The 18,749-nt window shown below is 51.5% G+C and overlaps 1 protein-coding gene across 4 annotated transcripts in view; it reads left to right on the top strand.

Moving 5' to 3' along the window:
• SYNE3 (spectrin repeat containing nuclear envelope family member 3) overlaps positions 1 to 18,749 on the top strand; it is a 96,357-nt gene that overhangs the window by 46,435 nt on the left and 31,173 nt on the right. For all 4 annotated transcript variants that reach the window (XM_036843033.1, XM_036843035.1, XM_036843031.1 and 1 more), the window contains 6 exons: positions 69 to 241; positions 1,528 to 1,837; positions 9,970 to 10,131; positions 12,557 to 12,904; positions 15,617 to 15,753; positions 17,165 to 17,339. In XM_036843033.1, coding sequence (XP_036698928.1) covers positions 69 to 241; positions 1,528 to 1,837; positions 9,970 to 10,131; positions 12,557 to 12,904; positions 15,617 to 15,753; positions 17,165 to 17,339 — 1,305 coding nt within the window. The remainder of the gene's footprint in view (positions 1 to 68; positions 242 to 1,527; positions 1,838 to 9,969; positions 10,132 to 12,556; positions 12,905 to 15,616; positions 15,754 to 17,164; positions 17,340 to 18,749) is intronic.

Below are 18,749 nucleotides of genomic sequence, written 5' to 3'. Positions count from 1 at the left end.
GTCTTCCCAAGGCTCTGCCTGTTGGCGTGTTGTCTAACTCCTGGGAACTGGCTTTGTGTCCACAACAGAAAATATGCCAGCTAGAGCCAGAGGGCCGCCTGAAGGTGGACATGGTGCTGCGGGTGGCTGAAGCCCTTCTGGCATGCTGCCATGAGGACCAGAAGCCCGAGATCCTGGCCCGGCTGAGGGACGTCAAAGCCCAGTGGGAGGAGACGGTCACCTACATGACCCACTGTCACAGGTAGGGTGGCTGGGTACCTTTCCGGGCCTTTGTCTGCAGCTGCTGCCGACCCTCCGTGCCCACCACCACGCCGGCCTGGGGCCTCTGCCCAAGGGACATTTCTTCGGTCCTGGGATTACTGGGAACAGGATGCTCTCTTGGGATGTCAGTCAACCCTGCCTGCCTCTTTCTAATTATAATCAAGCTTAATAAGGATAATAGACAGCGGGAGCCCGTCGTGTTTTGCCAACAATTAATTCTTGGTAGACTTGCCACGCGTGCATCCTCCAGCAGAATGGCCAAATGGCCCTGGGGGGTAAGAAGGCCTGTTGCCTTGCTAGCACTTTAGCCCAGATTCTCTGCTTGTACCAGGGAGCCAGGTCGGGGGTGGGGGCTTTGCCTGACCTGGGATCTCCTCTTGCTCTGCTGGTTACTTGCTGTGTGGCCTCGGGAAAGTTACTTGACCTCTGAGCCTCAGGCGCCTCATCTGGACAATGGATATAATCAAGTGTTTCTTGAAGGTTGTTAGGAGGATGGTGGGGGATAGCAAATGTCAAGAGCCAGGCACAGCGCTTGGCACACAGGAGGTCCTCAGTGGGCAGGAACTGCCAGCATCTTCTCCGCCTTTATGAAACCAGAATGTTGAGTGGACCGGGGGGACTTTACACAGTGTTTTCTGCTTTTCAAACTCTTTCACTTGGAATTCCAAACCAGGTAGCTTGATGTTGGCTGGACCAATGGGGCCATCTCCATGTTACAGACGGGGAAACTGAGGCGGGTGCGGAGGCAGGGTAATGCAGCGAGTTCATGGCACGCCGGGACCCATGCACAGGCCCCAGCCCTCTGTCCCCGCTGAGCGGTGACGAGCCCACAGATCCTACTGTACTCTGCAAACTAAGAGACACTCTCCCCGTGGCAGTCTTCTCGTGACTGCTAGCGGGCATCCGTGTGGCAAGAGCCAGGGTGACTGTGTGTGGGGTCCCAACACCAGAGAGAAACAACTGGGGGCATCGTCGTGCATCACTAATAGGAGTTTTGGGCTAGACTTTGGGGTCCTGGTGGCTAAGGGCATCAGCAGGCTGGGGGTTCTCAGAGCAGGTCTGGAATCTGAGCCACCCTGATCATTCGCCCCATGGAGCTTGTTTCCCAGACGGGAGGGTCTTGTGTATCAGGACTGGGGTGAGGCCCGAGAGGGTGTCCTTGTGCCCCCTCCCCCAGCCCCCCAGTACCGGGGAGGGGGCAGCGGCACGGCCTCCCCGCCCGTGAGCCTGGTGGGGGATGCTCATGGCCGTGGCCTCTGCCTGCAGCCGAATCGAGTGGGTGTGGCTGCACTGGAGCGAGTACCTGCTGGCCCGGGATGACTTCTACCGCTGGTTCCAGAAGATGACGGTGGTGCTCGAGCCCCCTGTGGAGCTGCAGCTGGGCCTGAAGGAGAAACGCTGGCAGCTGAGCCACGCCCAGGTGCTGCTGCACAACGTGGACCATCAGGCCGTGCTCCTGGACCGGCTGCTGGAGGAGGCGGCCTCCCTGTTCAGCAGGATCGGGGACCCCAGCGTGGACGAAGACGCGCAGAAGAAGATGAAGGCCGAGTATGACGCAGTGAAGACCAAAGCCCAGGTGGGTGAGGGCAGCGGGCTGTCTTCACCCCTTCATCCGTTCGTCTGCTCCCATCTACCCATCCGCCACTCGTTTGCTCCCTCACCATCTCTCCATCCGTCTACCCAGCATCTACTATCCACCCACCTGACACCCACTGACCTGACACCCACTGACCCACCACCGTCCACCCATCTCCCCACCCTCCCATCCGTCTACCCACTCACCCATCTATCTCCCCTCTAAACTAACCACCAAATCTCTTATTTACTATCTACCCACTCACCACTCCATCCACTTACCTACCCATCCATCCACCCATCTCCCCACCCTTCTATCCATCTGTTTACTCACTCACCCATCTACCTCTCCACCAACCTAACTAGATCTCCTATTCCTCTCTCCAACCACTTAATCACCCACCCATCTATTCATTCACCTACTCGTCAACCCACCATGTACTCTTCACATACCCATGTACTCATCCATCTCTCCACTGTCTACTGCCCACCGTTTACCCCTTCATCCACTTACCTACTCACTATCTACTTGTCACCCATCTCTTATGCACTCACCCAAGCATTATATAACTACCTACCTGTCAATCTTCCACCTACCCATCCACCCACCCCTCCACCATCCACCCACCCATTGGCACATTATCTACTATCTGTATGGCCAGTGTTTCTCATGCTTAATACACAGGTGGGTGCTTCGTAAGTGTATGTTGACTGACTGACTGATGGACTTTGAGGTTCACTTCCACCCGGCTCTCCTCCCCGCTCCCTCCCTCCCTCCTTCCTTCCTTCCCTCCCTCCTCCTGCCCTTTAGTCCTTCTCCTTTGCTTTCCTCCTCTTCTCTCTTTTGTCCTTGCCCCAATTCCTCTGCCCATTCTTTGTCCCCATCTCTCACCTCATTCTTGCCTTGGTTTAAAAAGTCCATTGAGTTATTAAGTTCAATTTTGTTTCAAGAAATTCTATTTGGTTTTGTATTATATCCGTCATTCATTTTTTCTTTTTTTTTTTTAAATTTACTTATTTTATTTATTTATTTTTTGGTGCATTGGGTCTTCGTTGCCACACGCAGGCTTTCTCTAGTTGCGGTGAGTGAGGGCTACTCTTCGTTGTGGTGCGTGGGCTTCTCATAGCGGTGGCTTCTCTTGTTGCAGAGCACGGGCTCTAGATGCGCAGGCTCAGTAGTTGTGGCTCGCGGGCTTAGTTGCTCTGCAGCATGTGGGATCTTCCCAGACCAGGGCTCGAACCCGTGTCCCCTGCATTGGCAGACGGATTCTTAACCACTGCACCACCAGGGAAGCCCCTCTTTTTTTCATTGTCCTTTTTCTCTTAAACTTTGCACTCCTCTCAGGTATGGAGTCTATCTGTAGTCATTTTAATCATACACGTTTTATAATCGTCAGGCTGCTCAAGTAGCTGAAGTTCCTGGCCTGATGCGCCGTCTGTTGGGTCTCCTGACTTGGTGGATCGTTTCCTTGGAGACTTCGTAATTCTGAGCTGTGAGCTCATCCTATTTGGGGCCTTATCTGCAGAACCCCGTGGTTGGGCCTGGCCCTCAGAGAACTTGTGTTTTCTTCAGCCAGGCTGCCGTGGGAATTTACCTTCAGGATTCCTATTGAATGTCCCTGAAATGTTTTGGGGGTTCCTAAATCAAGTGGGTTCTCTGCACTTGAACCCTAAGCCAAAATGATGCAAGAGGCTCCTGGCTCCATACTCTGAAAGGTGACTATCTTTTCATTTGTCTTTTCAGCCAGAGCCCAGGCTGAAACACATATGCTTCTGGCTTGTATTGCGCTGGTGGGAAGGTTTTTTCTCTAGTTCACCCTTTGACAGAGGGGGAGTCCCCTGAGTATTCTGCCTTTTTGCTGTGGTCTCTGCCCGCCTGGGCCCAGAGTCTTACCTCCTCCTCCAACCTGAACATTAAACCCAAGAAGATGTCAAGCGCACATGTGAGTTTAGCATCTTGGTTTCCATAGCATCTTTGCTTCTGGTCCACGGGATATCTCTTACCTCGGTGTGTGCGGTGCGTGCATGGTTCTGCATTTAAATGATGCTTGTTACATTTTATCCAGCATTTCTGGCTGGCTACGGTGGAAGGGTATTCAGCTCTCCCATGTTGCTGGAGGTGGAAGTCTCCTGGGTCCTTCAAGTTACGGGAAATGGTTCTATAATAAGCAGAGATCTGAGAAACCTTGAGTAGGAATAGGACGCTGGCCCCAGAATGCTTGGAAAGGGACCTGGGTTCCAGCCAGGCTCTGCTGCTTCCCAGCTGTGTGGCCTCGGGGCGCTCACCCTACCTGGAACCAGGTTGTAGGACTGAATGAGTTTGCATGTGAGCTCTTTGAAATTGGCAAGCATTTCCCCAGCATAAAGGATGACTTGTGCTCTCAGTAGCAGTGAGAAGAAATAGCCACAACAATGGTGTCTGCCATGCAGCAGGTGCTAGGAGCCCTTCATTGAATGAATGAGAACCCCGCCCCTGCAGCTGGGAGGCTCAGAGGACAGGCAGGCAGGGTGGAGCTTGGCTCTCAGAGATGTAGACGGCTGGCCCTCCCTCGCTGCATCCAAGTGGCTAGAGCCTGCTTAACAGCAATTCTCTCTCCAGGTCTGCCCCACGGGCTCAGGCAGGGGAGGTGCCCGGCCCATGGCCTCCTTGCTGTGACTTTACAGGAAACAGGTGCTTGTGTCAATCAGCAGAGAGCGCCTCGTGCAGGAAATGGAAAGTGGTTTTGTGTGTGTGTGTGTGTGTACGTGTACACGCGTGTGTATGGAAGTGGCATGCCTGGGGCACCGGTGAGCACCAGTTCTAAGAAATGGTCACCTCAGAGATTCTCATCGTCCCTTCAGGGAACCCTCCCCTCACTGGATCCAAAAATTTATAGAAATCACAACTCTTATTGGCGAATGCTATCTTTTCCTAATCCCTTCATGTCTTTGACCTCATTTGATCTTCCCAACCTTCTTATGTGATAAATAGAGGTGTGACTGGGCCCTTTTTTTTTTTTTTTTTTGACTTAAAAAAATAATCTACAGATAAACAACAAGGTCCTACAGTATAGCACAGAGAACTATATTCAGTATCCTGTGATAAACCATAATGGAAAAGAATATGAAAAAGAATGTGTATATCTATATAACTGAATCACTTGTGCTGTATACAGAAGAAATTAACACAACATTGTAAATCAACTATACTTTAATAAAAAAAAAAAATAATCTAAGGGTCAGATACCACTGGTCCATCAGAAAGAACCGGAAGTCCTAGGCGACTCCCTATGTGGGCTCCTCCTTTGGTGGTTGCCCCGGGTCCTGGGTGAGTCGCTGCGCCTGTGTCCATCGGGGGAGAGCAGGGGCCGCCAGAGCTCCTGTGGGTCCAGCTCAGAAAGTGGAGGCAGTGGTACATGGGAGGTTTCGAGCCCCTGGATGAGGGAGCAGGTTGTTTCCAAGGGTTTTCCCGAGGCGCAGCCCAGCTGGCAGCATGCTGGGGGCAGGAGCCTGGGGGCTCTGCCTGTGATGGAGGGGTGGGGGGAAGTTGCCGCCCTGGCAGAAGCCCTCGGAGTTGCCAGACGGGCTGGTGAACTTTGACCTCAATGTGGAAACTGGGGGGGCGTGCAGGGTGACTGGACCCTATGAGAGAAGGCAGTTCAGTTTGGCCTTTTGAGCTGCTGGCTGAAGCTCACAGACCCTTGGTTTTCTCCTCCTGGCTGCCAGAGGTTTGGGAGCTCTGTTCTAACTCACAGGGAGCCTGGTTGGCTCTCAGGATGGGGTTGGGGGTACGGGTGGTGAACGGGGAGCTGTTTCTTGTCTCTCCCAGAGCCGGCAGTAGAAGATTGAAAGGCGGTATGGGGGAGAGGCCAGGGCAGGCCCTTACAGAGCCTCTGAAGTTGTACTCAAACTGTCATGTGAATGTGCATTTTGCTGGAGAGAACAGTCATAGCTTCCAGATGATGCCATGACCTTCAGAAGACAGAAGCTACTGAGAGGGGCAAACTTCTATATCACCCTTAGCAAGGGTCCTCATTAGTAAAATAGGACATAGCTTCCCCAACATCAGCCTCCTGGGGCATACCCCATACTGGGCCTTCCAGCCCCAGACGAAAGGAAGACACTCTGGCTCCACCCTAAGCAGGGTGAGGGACACTGCGTGTCCAGTAGCCCTCAGAGATTCTTGGTGGCCCGGATGCCTCCTGGTCACCTGCTCTGTACATTTGATGAAGGTCTCACCTTGCGCTGAAGTCAGACGAGAAAGCCACCCTGAGGCAGGCAACTGAAATCCTCCCACCCCAGTGAGAGTAGGAGAGCCATGCAGGGATCCCTAGAGGTCCAGGCCTATTCTCAGGGTGGGAAGGGTCCCTGGGATATTGTCTTAGTCTGCTCGGGTGGACAGAACAGAATACCATAGACTGGGTGGCTTAAAAAACAGGAATTTGTTTCTCACAGTTCTGGAGGCTGGGAAGTTCGAACTCTAGGTGTCAGCAGATTTGGTTCCTGGTGAGGGGCCTCTTCTTGGCTTGAAGATGGCGGCCTTCTCGCTGTGTCCACACGGCGGAGAGGGAGGGTCAGCAAGCTCTCTGGTGTCTGTTCTTATAGGGGCACTTATCCCATCGTGAGAGCCCCACCCTCATGACCTCATATAACCCTGATCACCTCCCAAAGGCCCCGCCTCCAAATACCGTCACATCGAGGGTTAGGGCTTCATCGTGTGAATTTGGGGAGGACGCATCTCAGGCCATAGAAGATACTGTATGTATTAATATCTCAACTTTCACCAAGGAGATCCCATTTCATTATTTCTCGTGCTGGTTAACAAGCCACTACTTTTGCCTCTAAAAATCCAGTTTCGACTTCCAATATGTTAATTAGCAAGGCCTCTGGTGTTGATAGAGACAGGACCACAGAAGCACAGCGGGGGTCACCTCTGGACCGTATCCTTCGTGACCACCCCCTGAAGGGAGATTCTTGATCAGGAAAAGTGGCCAAGCCCGGGAATGAGCAATGGCACAGCCAGCAGAAAGCAATTGAAAGTCAAGAATAGACAAAGCAGGCTGGTTGCCAGTAGGCGGGGCCTGCTTGTTTACTTTGCCTGATGGTTTTTAATCCAATGATTCTGTTTTCTGAAGGGCCAGGCAGATAGTAGCATCCTCCTCCTCCCTGCTTCCCTCTGTGACTGTGTTTGTTTGGCATCTCGGCCAGGAATCAGAGCCCTTCCTGCAGCCCTTTGCAGAGGCGCAAATCCAAGCCCGCCCTTGTTAATTGGTTGGGTTTTGACATTCCTGACAACTCTGCCCACACAGATGGTTTAATTGTTTGGTGTAACGAGAGGAGGTGGAGCCCTCTCCCATTTGTCACCCACATTCCTCCGACGTGCCCTGCCCGGCAGTGGCTGAATTGTGTTCTGTGATCTCGTTATGCCTGGCACAGAGCGCGGCTGGATGCGTGCCCTGCTCCGCCGCGTTCCTTTCCTAGCACGCCTGCTCACCATCACAGAGGCTTTTATTTACTCTGGATTTCCCCCAGTGCCAGCACCTCATTCTTCACACACACAGAGCCGCCAGCCGGCACTTTTATTGGAGAGTTTGCCTCACTACAACCTTCATCACCATCAGTGTCAACCAGGGGCCCAGCCCCTATTCTCTGCTTAGTATTCTTGACCCACTTTGTTTCATAAATGAATCTTCCCATGGAGTGAGGAAGCTCGGGGAGGATTCTGGTGGATGCAAATAATCCTGCGGGGAGGGGGAGCCGGCAAGGGAAACGTGAGGGAGATGGTCACTGCGCCTTGGTCCACTTTCTGAACTCAAGCAGCCCCGTGTTTCCCATCTGTCAAGCGCTGATGTTGAAGCTCTGAGCCTTACTCCCATAAGTGAGAGGATTCTCAGCTCTTCACTGAAGGACTTGATCCTGTGCCTTGGTTTCCCCGTCTCTGAAATGGGGATATTTTCTCCTACTTGCCATGGGTGTTGCAAATGTTTAAATGAATTAGTGTTTCTGGGTTTGGTGAGGGGCTTCTCCACGGGAGGGGAAGGCACATACAAACAGCCAGGGAGGTTTTTCAAATCCACGTGTCCGTCTACCCTTCCCAGTTGAGAATTGTTGGCTTAGCCTCGTAGAAGGTCAGGACTCTCCTGAACATGGTCTGGCTCCATGGCTGAGAGCTGAGGTCAGCAAACCACTGCCCGTAGGTTCAATCCAGCCCAATTCCTGACTTTTTTATGACCTGTAAACCAAAAATAGTTTTTATATTTTTCAATGGTTGGGGGAAAATTAAAAGCAGAATATTTCATGACATGTGAAAATGATAGGAAATTCAAATTTCAGTGTCCATGATTCATTTGATTGGAATACAACCGTTCTTTATGTGTTTGCCTGTGGCTGCAACTTGTGTGCTACAACGTAAGTAGCACACAAGTGTTTGAGAAGTTGCAGCAGAAACCACATGGCAGGCAAAGCCCAGAATATCTACCATCTGCGAGAAAGAAAGATTCTGCCACCCCCTGGGCCCGAGCAGTGATTTTGGAGTCTGAGCTTGGCGTTTAAATCTTGTCTGCAAGAGTTATGTGACCTCCCAACACCCCTTTGGATACTTGCATAATGGGACAGTTTTGGGATCGTTGTGAAGATATTAAATAAGATAATGCTGGTCTATTTCCAGGTACATAGTAGGTGCTTACTAAATGAAGGTCCCCTGGTTCCTTTTTCTTGGCTCTCCTTGGAGAGATCCCTCCACCGGCAGACACCCCGCGCTTAATTACTTCTGGCCACTCAGGAAGCACTTAGTCTCAGAGCCTGCCCTGAGCGGGACCAGGGAGATGAAATCAACCCCCGTGTCCTTAGGGAGCGCTTGGTCCCCGCCAGATGACAATTCGGTAGACAAGGCTGGGGGAGAGCCACAGCCTGGGGCAGTGGGCAAAGCTTCAGAGCAGGTGGGCCCTGGAGATGAGCATTGCCAGGTGGGCACCCCTCACTTGGTTGGGTGTGACAAGAGCACAGGGACACAGGTGACAGTAAACAGTGGCTCAGAGTTCTCAAGCTCTTACTAGCTGCCCGGTGCTGCTCTGGGGTTGTGCGAGCCCTGACTCACTTAATGCCCCACCACCCCGGTGAGGCAGCTCCTGTTATCAACCACACCATACGGAGGGGTTAATTACAAGCTCAAGGGGGGCCAGGGTCAAGCCCCAGGCAGCGGGCTCCCAAGCCCAGGGTCCTGACCGCTGGTCTGCAGAGCCGCATCGTGGGGTCCTGCCCTTGACCACCAGGCTACAATGCTTGGACCTGGGCCTGGGGGCAGTGGGGAGCCGTGGAGGGGTATAAAGAGATGGTGCTGTAATCAGGGGTGTGTTTTGAAAATCATAATCTCTAGGCACACAGTAGGTCTTATAGCAGGACACTGTTATCTCCCCAAATGTCACCCACCCTCAGGACACCATCTTGCCCCTGTGTGGTTAGAGCTTCAGTGGGATTGTCTGAAAATAGAGGCAATTCCAACACATGCAGGCAAATCACCACACTCAGGGGGAAATGGGGGGCAGCCTGCTGTTTGCTCTCATACCCTGTGGACACAGTCGCAATGGAGCAGAGGTGCGTTGGCCCGGCCTTGCCTCCCAGGTTGGAATCTTGGTGCTTTCCTAGCCAGGTGACCTTGGGCAAGTCATTTCACTTTCTGTGCCTTGGTTTCCCCATCTCTCAGACTGGGATAATAATGGTACCACCTTATGGGGGTAGTCAGGAGCATTCAGTGAGATGATCTTGTACACAAAGTTCTTAGGGCAGTGCTACGGCACCTTGGTAAGTGATCAAATGGTAGTGTTATGTAGCTGTTACCACGGCCCCATCTTGAGTGCCATTCCTAGGACGTGGCAGGAAAAAAAGCCCACTGTGTGGTTGACAAGCCCAGTGCTGACATGTTTTGGTCTCCAAAGCCAAGAATTTCTTGGCTGATTGCTGATAAGGTAGAGAAGAATATGTGGGATCTTTGTGTCCAGCGAAAGGGCTGAGGGTCAGCTGCGTCCCACGCTCCCTACACACATACACACACACACACACACACACACACACACAGATTCAGGCCTGGGAGGCCCAGGGGAGGGGCAGCCTGGGCTGGAGACCTTTATGGCCGGTGCCTCTCCTCCCCTCCCACAGAACAGAGTGGACCTGCTGGAGCACGTGAGCCAGGAGCACGAGCATTTCCAGGTGAGCGTGGACGAGTTCCAGCTGTGGCTGAAGGCGGTGGTGGAGCGCGTGCACGGCTGCATGGGGCGCAAGTGCCAGCTAAGCACGAAGGACCGTCTCTCGGCGCTGCAGGTACAACCCCAGCAAGCCTCTGCCAGAGTGGGAGGGAGCGCTCACGGCTGGTGGGTCTCAGAGTTTATTTAATAGGATGGGGCTGGGGGGTCCCAGGAGATACAAACATCCCTATACACAGACCCCACAAGAGGAGAAGCATGGGATGTGGTGTAGATCCCATGCTTGGGGCCTCCGCTGCTTTATGGAAATCTCTGAGCCAGCAGGGCATTTGGAAACCCAAGGCCACAGCAGCATGGTCTAGACCAGCTGCGCTCAAATGGGGGACACTTGTCCATGTCTGGAGACATTTTTGGTTGTCACAGTTGGGAGTGGAGGTGCTCCTGCCATCTAGTGGATGGAGGCCAGAGATGTTGCTAAACATCCTGCAGTGCCCAGGACAGCCCCCGACCACAAAGCACTGTCTGACCTCACATGTCAATATGTGAAGGTAAGGAACCCTGGTGTAAGCATCAAACCTGCAGCGGGGAGAAGCTGGGTCCACTCTGGGCTTCCTGACTTGCTGTGATCTTGAACGAGCTTCCGAATCCCTCTGTAAAGTGAGTGGGTAGATTATCTTCAGTAATTCAAGGACCACTTTGTAATTTTTGATACAGCTATACAGCACCTGTACCATTTATTTAATATTTGTATTTAAATTGACTCTCTTTTGAAAAAACCAATGAACAGTGACCACAAAATATCTTATATGACTTGTACAGTTTCCCCACTCTCTGAAAGTAGTGTTCCTATGAAACCGTTCATGAGCCGAAATGGTGTAAAGCAGAGAAGTGGGACTTCCCGGGCGGTCCAGTGGTTAAGGTTCTGTGCTTCCACTGCAGGGGGTGCGGGTTCGATCCCTGGTCGGGGAACTAAGATCCCGCATGCCGCACAGCACGGCCAAAAAATTAAAAAGAAAAACAAACAAACAAACAGAGAACAAGCAGAGAAGTAATGACCTTTTCTCGCAAAAGCTAAAATCCTCTTTGGATTTCTTTCAGGTAGCGAAAACAGGTACTAATGTAGGTCTTTTGTAAAAGCAAAGTGATATAAATTGAACTTTTGAAAAGTGTGGGTATCTGTAAAAGAATGTTCACAGCAACCTTCTTCATAACAGCCCTAAACTGAAAACAACTCAGATTTTTATCAGCAGAGTATTGGAAAAACACATCATAGAATAGAATATATGTACAAAGGCATATTAGTCAATAAAGAGGAATGAAGTTCTGATATACATGACAGCATAGAAGAATCTAAAAAACGTTATGCTGAGTGAAAGAAGCCAGTTTTAAAAAATAACATATTCTAAGATTTCAAATAGATGAAGTTCTAGAATCTTCTGGGATGTTAGAAATGCTCTATTTTGATAACAGTGTGGACTGCATGGGCATATATATTTCTCAAAACTCTTTGAACAGTAACACTTAAGATCTATATATAGATTTTCTCAACTTACAGTAGGGCTACGTCCCGATAAACCCATCGTAAGTTGAAAATATCATAAGTCGAAAATGCATTTAATACACCTAACCTACCAAACATCATAGCTTAGCCCAGCCTACCTTAAGCGTGCTCAGAATCATCTTCCATTAGCCTAAAATCCTCTAACACAAAGCCTGTTTTATAATAAAGTGTTGAATACCTCATGTAATTTATTGAATACCATAGTGAAAGTGAAAACTATGTTGGTTTACACTCTCTGCCGCTGCCCAACATCACGAGAGAGCATCGTGCTGCATATCACTAGTCTGGGAAAAGATCAAAATTCAAAATGCAAAGTACGGTTTCTACTGAATGCATATTGCTCTCATACCATCGTAAAAAAAATCAAAAATCATAAGTTGAACCATTTTTAGTCAAGGACAGTCTGTATTATACTCCATGTAAGTTGCACTTCAATAAAAAAGTGAAAAAAATATTTTGAAGGTATTTTAAATAAAAGACAAAAGTGTTTTTCAAAAATTTGTTTTAATATTAGAAGCCGATGAACACTGATTTAAAAAGAAATTTTATATCATTGTCATAAATGGAATACCAATACTCATTCATAATTAGTAGATAACCATACAAATAGATGTAATGAGGCCAAATGGGGTCGTTAGGTTCTATTTGCTCCATACTTTTGCCAGCTGAAAGCTTCAAGCCTGAGGCTGCCTCTGTCTTTGTTAGAAAAGCAAGATTAACAAATGTCAGAGAGTGTTAAAGACAGAGAAGTACCCAACAGAGACTTTCCCCTCACTTAATCAAACGGCTTGTAAATGACATGGTAAAGGAATTACATCCTGAATGTTATAAAGGCAGGCAGTCCACCCCTTGGAAAGGTGCCTTGGCTCTAGCCTGGGAATAGGAATTAGCGTTTGGCGTGATGTTCCCAGCGGTCCTGGAAAATGCAGCTCATGTTTTCTTTTTCCCCTCGTGTTTTTTTCCCACCGCCTCCCTGCGTTAGGACATCGCCAGTGACTTCCCCAGGGGTGAGGAGTCTTTGAAGAGGCTGGAGGAGCAGGCCGTGGGGGTCATCCAGAACACCTCCCCTTGGGGTGCAGAGAAGATCACCAAAGAACTGGAGGAGATGCGGAATGTTCTGGAGAAGCTGCGTGCACTCTGGGAGGAGGAGGAGGGGCGGCTGCAGGGCCTGCTCAAGTCCAGGGGAGCCTATGAGCAACAGAGGAGGCAGCTGGAGGCTGAGCTGGCAGAGTTCAGGAAGGGCCTTCAGAGGTTGGCGGAGGAGGACCTGGAACCCGCGGCCAAAGCGGGGACCGAGGACGAGCTGGTGGCCCGCTGGAGACTCTACTCGGTAAGCAGTGATTGGCAAAGCCATGGCCCAGTCCAGGTGCCATGTGTGCCTCGGGGCGTCCTCTGTGTAGTGGGAGGATCACGCTATCTCAAGCACACTGGCTCTGGTTTGCCTGGATTTTTGATAATCTCAGTTGCCCGAGCATAGTAGACAAATTGGTTGTTTGTACCTATTTTCTGGATGAGGAAACTGAGGCCTGGAGAGATTTTTTTTTCCCCCCACCAACATCCCCAGCATCACATGATGAGTTGGTGGGTAAATAAGAGGTGGATCGGCTCCAAGTTTGCCATTCCCTTGCCTGATGGCAGGATGTGGGGAGCACTTTCTGAGCACAGAGCAGGGAGTGTTAGGTCAGAGGCAAGGCTCTCAGTGTAGAGAAGATGAGGAACAAACATAACCAGGCCTCTTAGGGGGCCCAGCACATGAATGCCCATCCTGGGGAGGGTGGGGGCATTCCAACCCAGACACGATGTCCCATCGGAGCACCTCCCCCTTCCCCACCCATGTGTACACTCACGAGAGGTCTGACTTGAGGACAGAGAGATTTTTCTTTTATTTATTTATTTATTTATTTATTTATTTATTTATTTATGGCTGTGTGGGTCTTCGTTTCTGTGCGAGGGCTTTCTCCAGTTGCGGCGAGTGGGGGCCACTCTTCATCGCGGTGTGCGGGCCTCTCACTATCACGGCCTCTCTTGTTGCGGAGCACAGGCTCCAGACGCGCAGGCTCAGTAGGTGTGGCTCACGGGCTTAGTTGCTCCGCGGCACGTGGGATCTTCCCAGAACAGGGCTCGAACCCGTGTCCCCTGCATTGGCAGGCAGACTCCCAACCACTGCGCCACCAGGGAAGCCCCGAGAGATTTTTCATATAAGGATTAACACCCTTCTCCAGTCCTTTATGTATTATATTAACTCAAAGGGCTAGCTTGTCAATTCCACTACGGGAACTATCTAAAAGGAAAGCCCCCAGGTCCTACCTCCACTCCACATTGTTCTGTGTTTTCCCTCTTCCTTCTAACGTTTGCTCGTATGCAGAAATACTTGTGTGTAGGTAGAAGCAAAGCATCCGTGCTCCTTAGCACCACTCAGCCTTGTAGGAGACCAGGTTCACTGCGATGATCAACTTTGTACAAAGGGAGTTGTTTCCCTTGTAGGACTGTCTGCCTTGAAATAGGGTAAGGGTGGTGTGGTGCAGTGGTGAAGGGCGGGGGCTTTCGGATCAGACTAACCCGGTTCGAGTCTTGGTTCCTCTGCTTGCCGACTGGCTGGCTTTGGGAGAATTACTTTTTTTTTTTTTTTTGGCTATGCCGCTCGGCTTGCAGGATCCTTGTTCCCCCAACCACGGATTGAACCCCGGCCCTCGTTGGTGAAAGCGTGGTGTCCTAACCACTGGACCGTCAGGGAATTCCCGGGGAGAATTAGTTTAATCTCAGTTAAATGTGACATGGACATGATGATAATAAGACCTGCCTTCCACATTCCTTATGAACGCGTGAAAACAAAAGTGCTTAGAACAGCAGCTGCCAATAGCATCGGGACTCAGGGAACATATGGCTCTTACCAGGAGTTCTAGGTGACGGCCAAGGTCAAAGCGAGCAAACTGGCAGGGGTGGAGTGTGGGGAGAGTAAGGCCTGGAAAGCCCTGCCAACAACCCCCTGTCCCGACAGCCACCTGGCCATGCCCGGCTATGCTTCAGGAAGCCTTTCCCGAGGCAGGAGGCTGACCACATCCCTACAGGTGCTGTCTGTCCCGCCGGATTCAAGTGTCAATTATGACCAAGATATGACTAACCGGAAATCAATGAAGGCGAATTTCAGAACTTGTTAGATTTCTGTTCTTAAACTAGCATTTATGTAGTGAGAAGTGCGCCTTCTCTGTACTCGGTGCCTTGTCAAGCGGGGGTGGCCCCGTTTTACCACCGAGGGACCAGGACCGATCCAAGGCTGCGCAGCTGGGAAGGGCTGGAGGTGGGTTTCCAGGCCAGCCCGTGTCCTGCCAGAGCCGGTGCGCTTTCCACTCCCCCACCCTGCCTCCTACTGAGCATGGGACCAGCCAGAGTCAAGGTCAAGATCGAGCTCCACGTTTCCCGGGACAGCAGGAAAAGGCCGCATCCAAAGTACCTGAACATGGAGTGGAGTGGAGTGGTCGGGCGTGCGGGGTGGAAATATCCTCTTGCCGACAACAATAACTGGATTCACAGAGCATCTTTAGGTCCTTGTTTCCTTCATGCTGAAGAGGCAGGTTAAGGGCCAGAGGGCCCGGCTCCAATGTCAGGTCCACCGTTTCCCAGCTCTGCAACTGTCAGAAAACTCTCGGCCAGAGTTTCCTTGTGTATAAAACGGGGACACGGAGAATTCCTGTCTCGGACCACGGCCAGGCTTCAGTGAATGGGACCACAGGGCACTCAGCACATCATCACTGTTCCCTAAATATTAGTTATTTGTATGATTAGGTGCTAGTACATGGCAGTGCTGTGAGGTAGGTGATGATAAAGAGAAAACCCAGCTCATCAAGAGCAAACGTGTTTGGGGTCACGGAGCGGGAGCGAGGGAGAGCAGGGGCTGAGCTCACGGGGCCCCCGTCCCTCCCCTGGGGGACCGTTTTCTCCCAGGCTGACCCACTGCCGCGGGATGTGCTCACCCCGCTGCACACACACCGCCATCCCGTCTCGGAAGCCCGCCCATCCCATCGGGTGTTGTCTGTTGCTGCAGGCCACGCGGGCGGCGCTGGCCGCGGAGGAGCCTCGGGGGCACCGGCTGCAGGCCCGGCTGCAGGAGCTCATCGTGTCCCCCCAGGACCCGCAGCCCCTCGCGGACAGTGTGGCCACTGCCATTCAGGAGCACCAGAGGTACCGGGCGGGCCGGGGGAGGTCCTGGACCCCACGCTCAGCGCCTCTGCCCGTCTCACAGCAGCTGCAGAGGGGGCTTGCACCCTCTTGCTGCCTGATAACAAATAGTTCTTGCTCCTGTCAACGACTGGCCATTATAGGGTCTCACTGGGCTCAGGTACTGACCCCTTTCCGAAGTATTTTACATTCTGCTCCCAGAAAGAGGCCTGGACTTTGCTTTTCTCTGTGCTATGTGGCCTCTTCACTTATTTCCATCAACTCTCCTTATGCAGCTTCGCACGGGGGATGGGTCCCCTGTGCAATGGTCCAAGGGGAGGGCTTTTCACTAGGCCAGCATTGTGCCCCGCTTGCTGACGGCGGTGCTGATGTAAGCACTGGACCTGACTTCAGACCAGCCTCTACCTTCCTGTCCGCCCATGGGTTCGGGCACGGCCAGGTCTCCAGCTTCTTAGCCCAGCAAAGACCAGCAGATCAGATATCCACTGGGCACAGTGTAAATTCAGAATCGGTACCTATTTTTACTACATGAGGCTCAGAGGGGTTTGGAATACAGCCCGACTGTCCCCATCTCTTAGCACTTCTCATCCTCCTGCCTGATGCAGGGGTTTTCCTCGAGAAGGAACTCAGGGACCTCCTGCCTTGCCAGGTGACTCTCACCCCACAGTGTGCACAGGCCCTACGTGTGTACATCCAGAACAAGGGCCTGGGTCCTCCACAAGGTGCTGAGGCTGAATCTCCCATGCATAAAGCGGGCCGTGGGACGGGGTGGCCGAGGTCTCCCTCTCCTTCGTTGCTCTTGTGGAGGTGGCAGGTGCTCGTTATCTATGGCTGGGTGCTAGACGTTATATCTATACATATATATATGTCTATTTTTGGAAATGTAGTTGATTTACAATGTTTTGTTAGTTTCAGGTGTATAGCAAAATGATGCAATTATACATATATATCGATTCTTTTTCAGATTCTTTTGCATTATAGGTTATTACAAGTTATGGAATATAGTTCCCTGTGCTATACAATGGACAGTGTATTGGAAAAATTATCTGTAGAAATTATTTGGGCCTAAAGTAATGGCATCCTACTCAAGAAAGTATTTTGTTTTGCTTCTGCGAGGTGCCTGGGGGCAGGCAGTACCAGTCTGGGGGCTCCATAATTCCTCTTCCAGGCTTGACTCTTTCCCTGGTCCAGAAGCTGGGCTGCAAGTCTATTCAAGGACTGGCTTACCTCCAGTGCCCTTTTATCTGGACAGCATAGGCCTCAGGGTCCCATGGACAGCCCAGCAGTCTGTAGAATAGGAGAGTGCCCGCCCTGAGGGCAGCACAAGCCGGGCGCTCTGGGGTCTGGGCAGAGGCCTTGCTCCTGTACTGACCCGCTCTCTCCTCTCTCGGTTCCCCCTCCACGGTGCTCACAGCCTGAAGGCCAAGACCACCAGGCTGCGCAATGCCGCGGGCACGGACCTGTGGCAGCATTTCCAGCGGCCTCTGCAGGAACTGCAGCTGTGGAGGGCTCTGGCCCAGAGGCTCCTGGATGTCACCACCAGCCTTCCAGACCTGCCCTCCATCCACACCTTCCTGCCGCAGATTGAGGTAAGCATGGTTCTGCCGGGAGGGCTGATGGGTGCAGCTGGGGGAGGCCACCAGCCAAGCATAGCATTTCAGCCTGTCCCCCGCAGGGACAGGTGTGTCTCTGGGTCCTCCAGATGCCTGGGTGGAGCCCACTGTACCCTGTCTGGTGAGTTCTAAGTGCACAGGAAATGTCAACACTTGTAGTTATCAGCGACAAAAGTCACCCTCAGTTCTTGGGAAGAAGGTGAAGCCTGGTGCCTGGTGTAGCTCCAGGACTCTGCACTGATCTGCGCTCGGCCCTTCTCTTTAGGACCCTGCTGCAGGCGGTCCTCTGGTGGAAGCCTGAGCAGTGCTGAGAAAGAGCAAGATGTCAGGCCATTACCTTTACTGTGTGTCAATTGGGATGCACGTGACAAGTGACAGAAAACCTGATCAGTGGTGGCTTAAAACACAGAGACGGGACTTCCCTGGTGGCGCAGTGGTTAAGAATCCGCCTGCCAACGCAGGGGACACGAGTTTGAGCCCTGGTCCAGGAAGATCCCACATGCCGCGAAGCAACTAAGCCCGTGCGCCGCAACTACTGAGCCTGCGCTCTAGAGCCTGCGAGCCACAACTACTGAGCCCACATGCCACAACTACTGAAGCCCACGTGCCTAGAGCCCCTGCTCCGCAACAAGCGAGGCCACTGCAATGAGAAACCCGCGCACTGCAACGAAGAGTAGCCCCCGCTCACCTCAACTAGAGAAAGCTCATGCACAGCAACGAAGACCCAATGCAGCAAAAAAAATAAAATAAATAAATAAATAAATAAATAAACAAACAAACACGGAGACTTTCAGGTCATCCCAGAGCTGGCTTGATAGCTCAGCAGTATCTTCCAGGACCCAAGCTCTTTCCAGCTCTAAACCACGTCTGCCTTCATGGCCCCAAGGTGGGTGCCACCATTGCAAGTGTGCACCCTCACTGTGTATTTGAGCTCATGCTGCATAGTTGTATATTCAGATATTTTCAGTTGACACATATGAGCTTTTTCTCAGCAGCCTTTAAAATGGTCCAATAAAGCCATCACTTTAAATGGCTGCAGAATATTCCATTTGGGGGCATGTCATTATTTTTTTAAAGTTTCCGCACTTAGATTGTTTAGGTTCTTTCCAATTTTCATTGCCATAATTAACATATGTTGATTATCTTTGTACATGGATTTTTGTTTCCATTTCTACCATTCTCCTCATTTTACTGATGAGGGACTGGGGCCAGGGAGAAGTTAGGGAGCTTGTTCAAGGTCAGGCTGCTCAAGAGAGCAGAGCTGGGGCCAGAATGGTGGGTTCTAGACTCTTGTCTAATGTTCTCATCCCTGTCTTCACTCTGGCTCCTGAAAATAGGTTTGCGAGGCATTCAGAGCACTTATCATCATTTGACTGTTGAGAAAAA

This window comes from Balaenoptera musculus, chromosome 2 (genome assembly GCF_009873245.2).
Source record: "Balaenoptera musculus isolate JJ_BM4_2016_0621 chromosome 2, mBalMus1.pri.v3, whole genome shotgun sequence".
Lineage (NCBI taxonomy): Eukaryota > Metazoa > Chordata > Mammalia > Artiodactyla > Balaenopteridae > Balaenoptera > Balaenoptera musculus.
The sequence above is the reverse complement of the archived record's forward strand: the minus strand, read 5'-3'. Positions and strand labels throughout refer to the sequence as shown.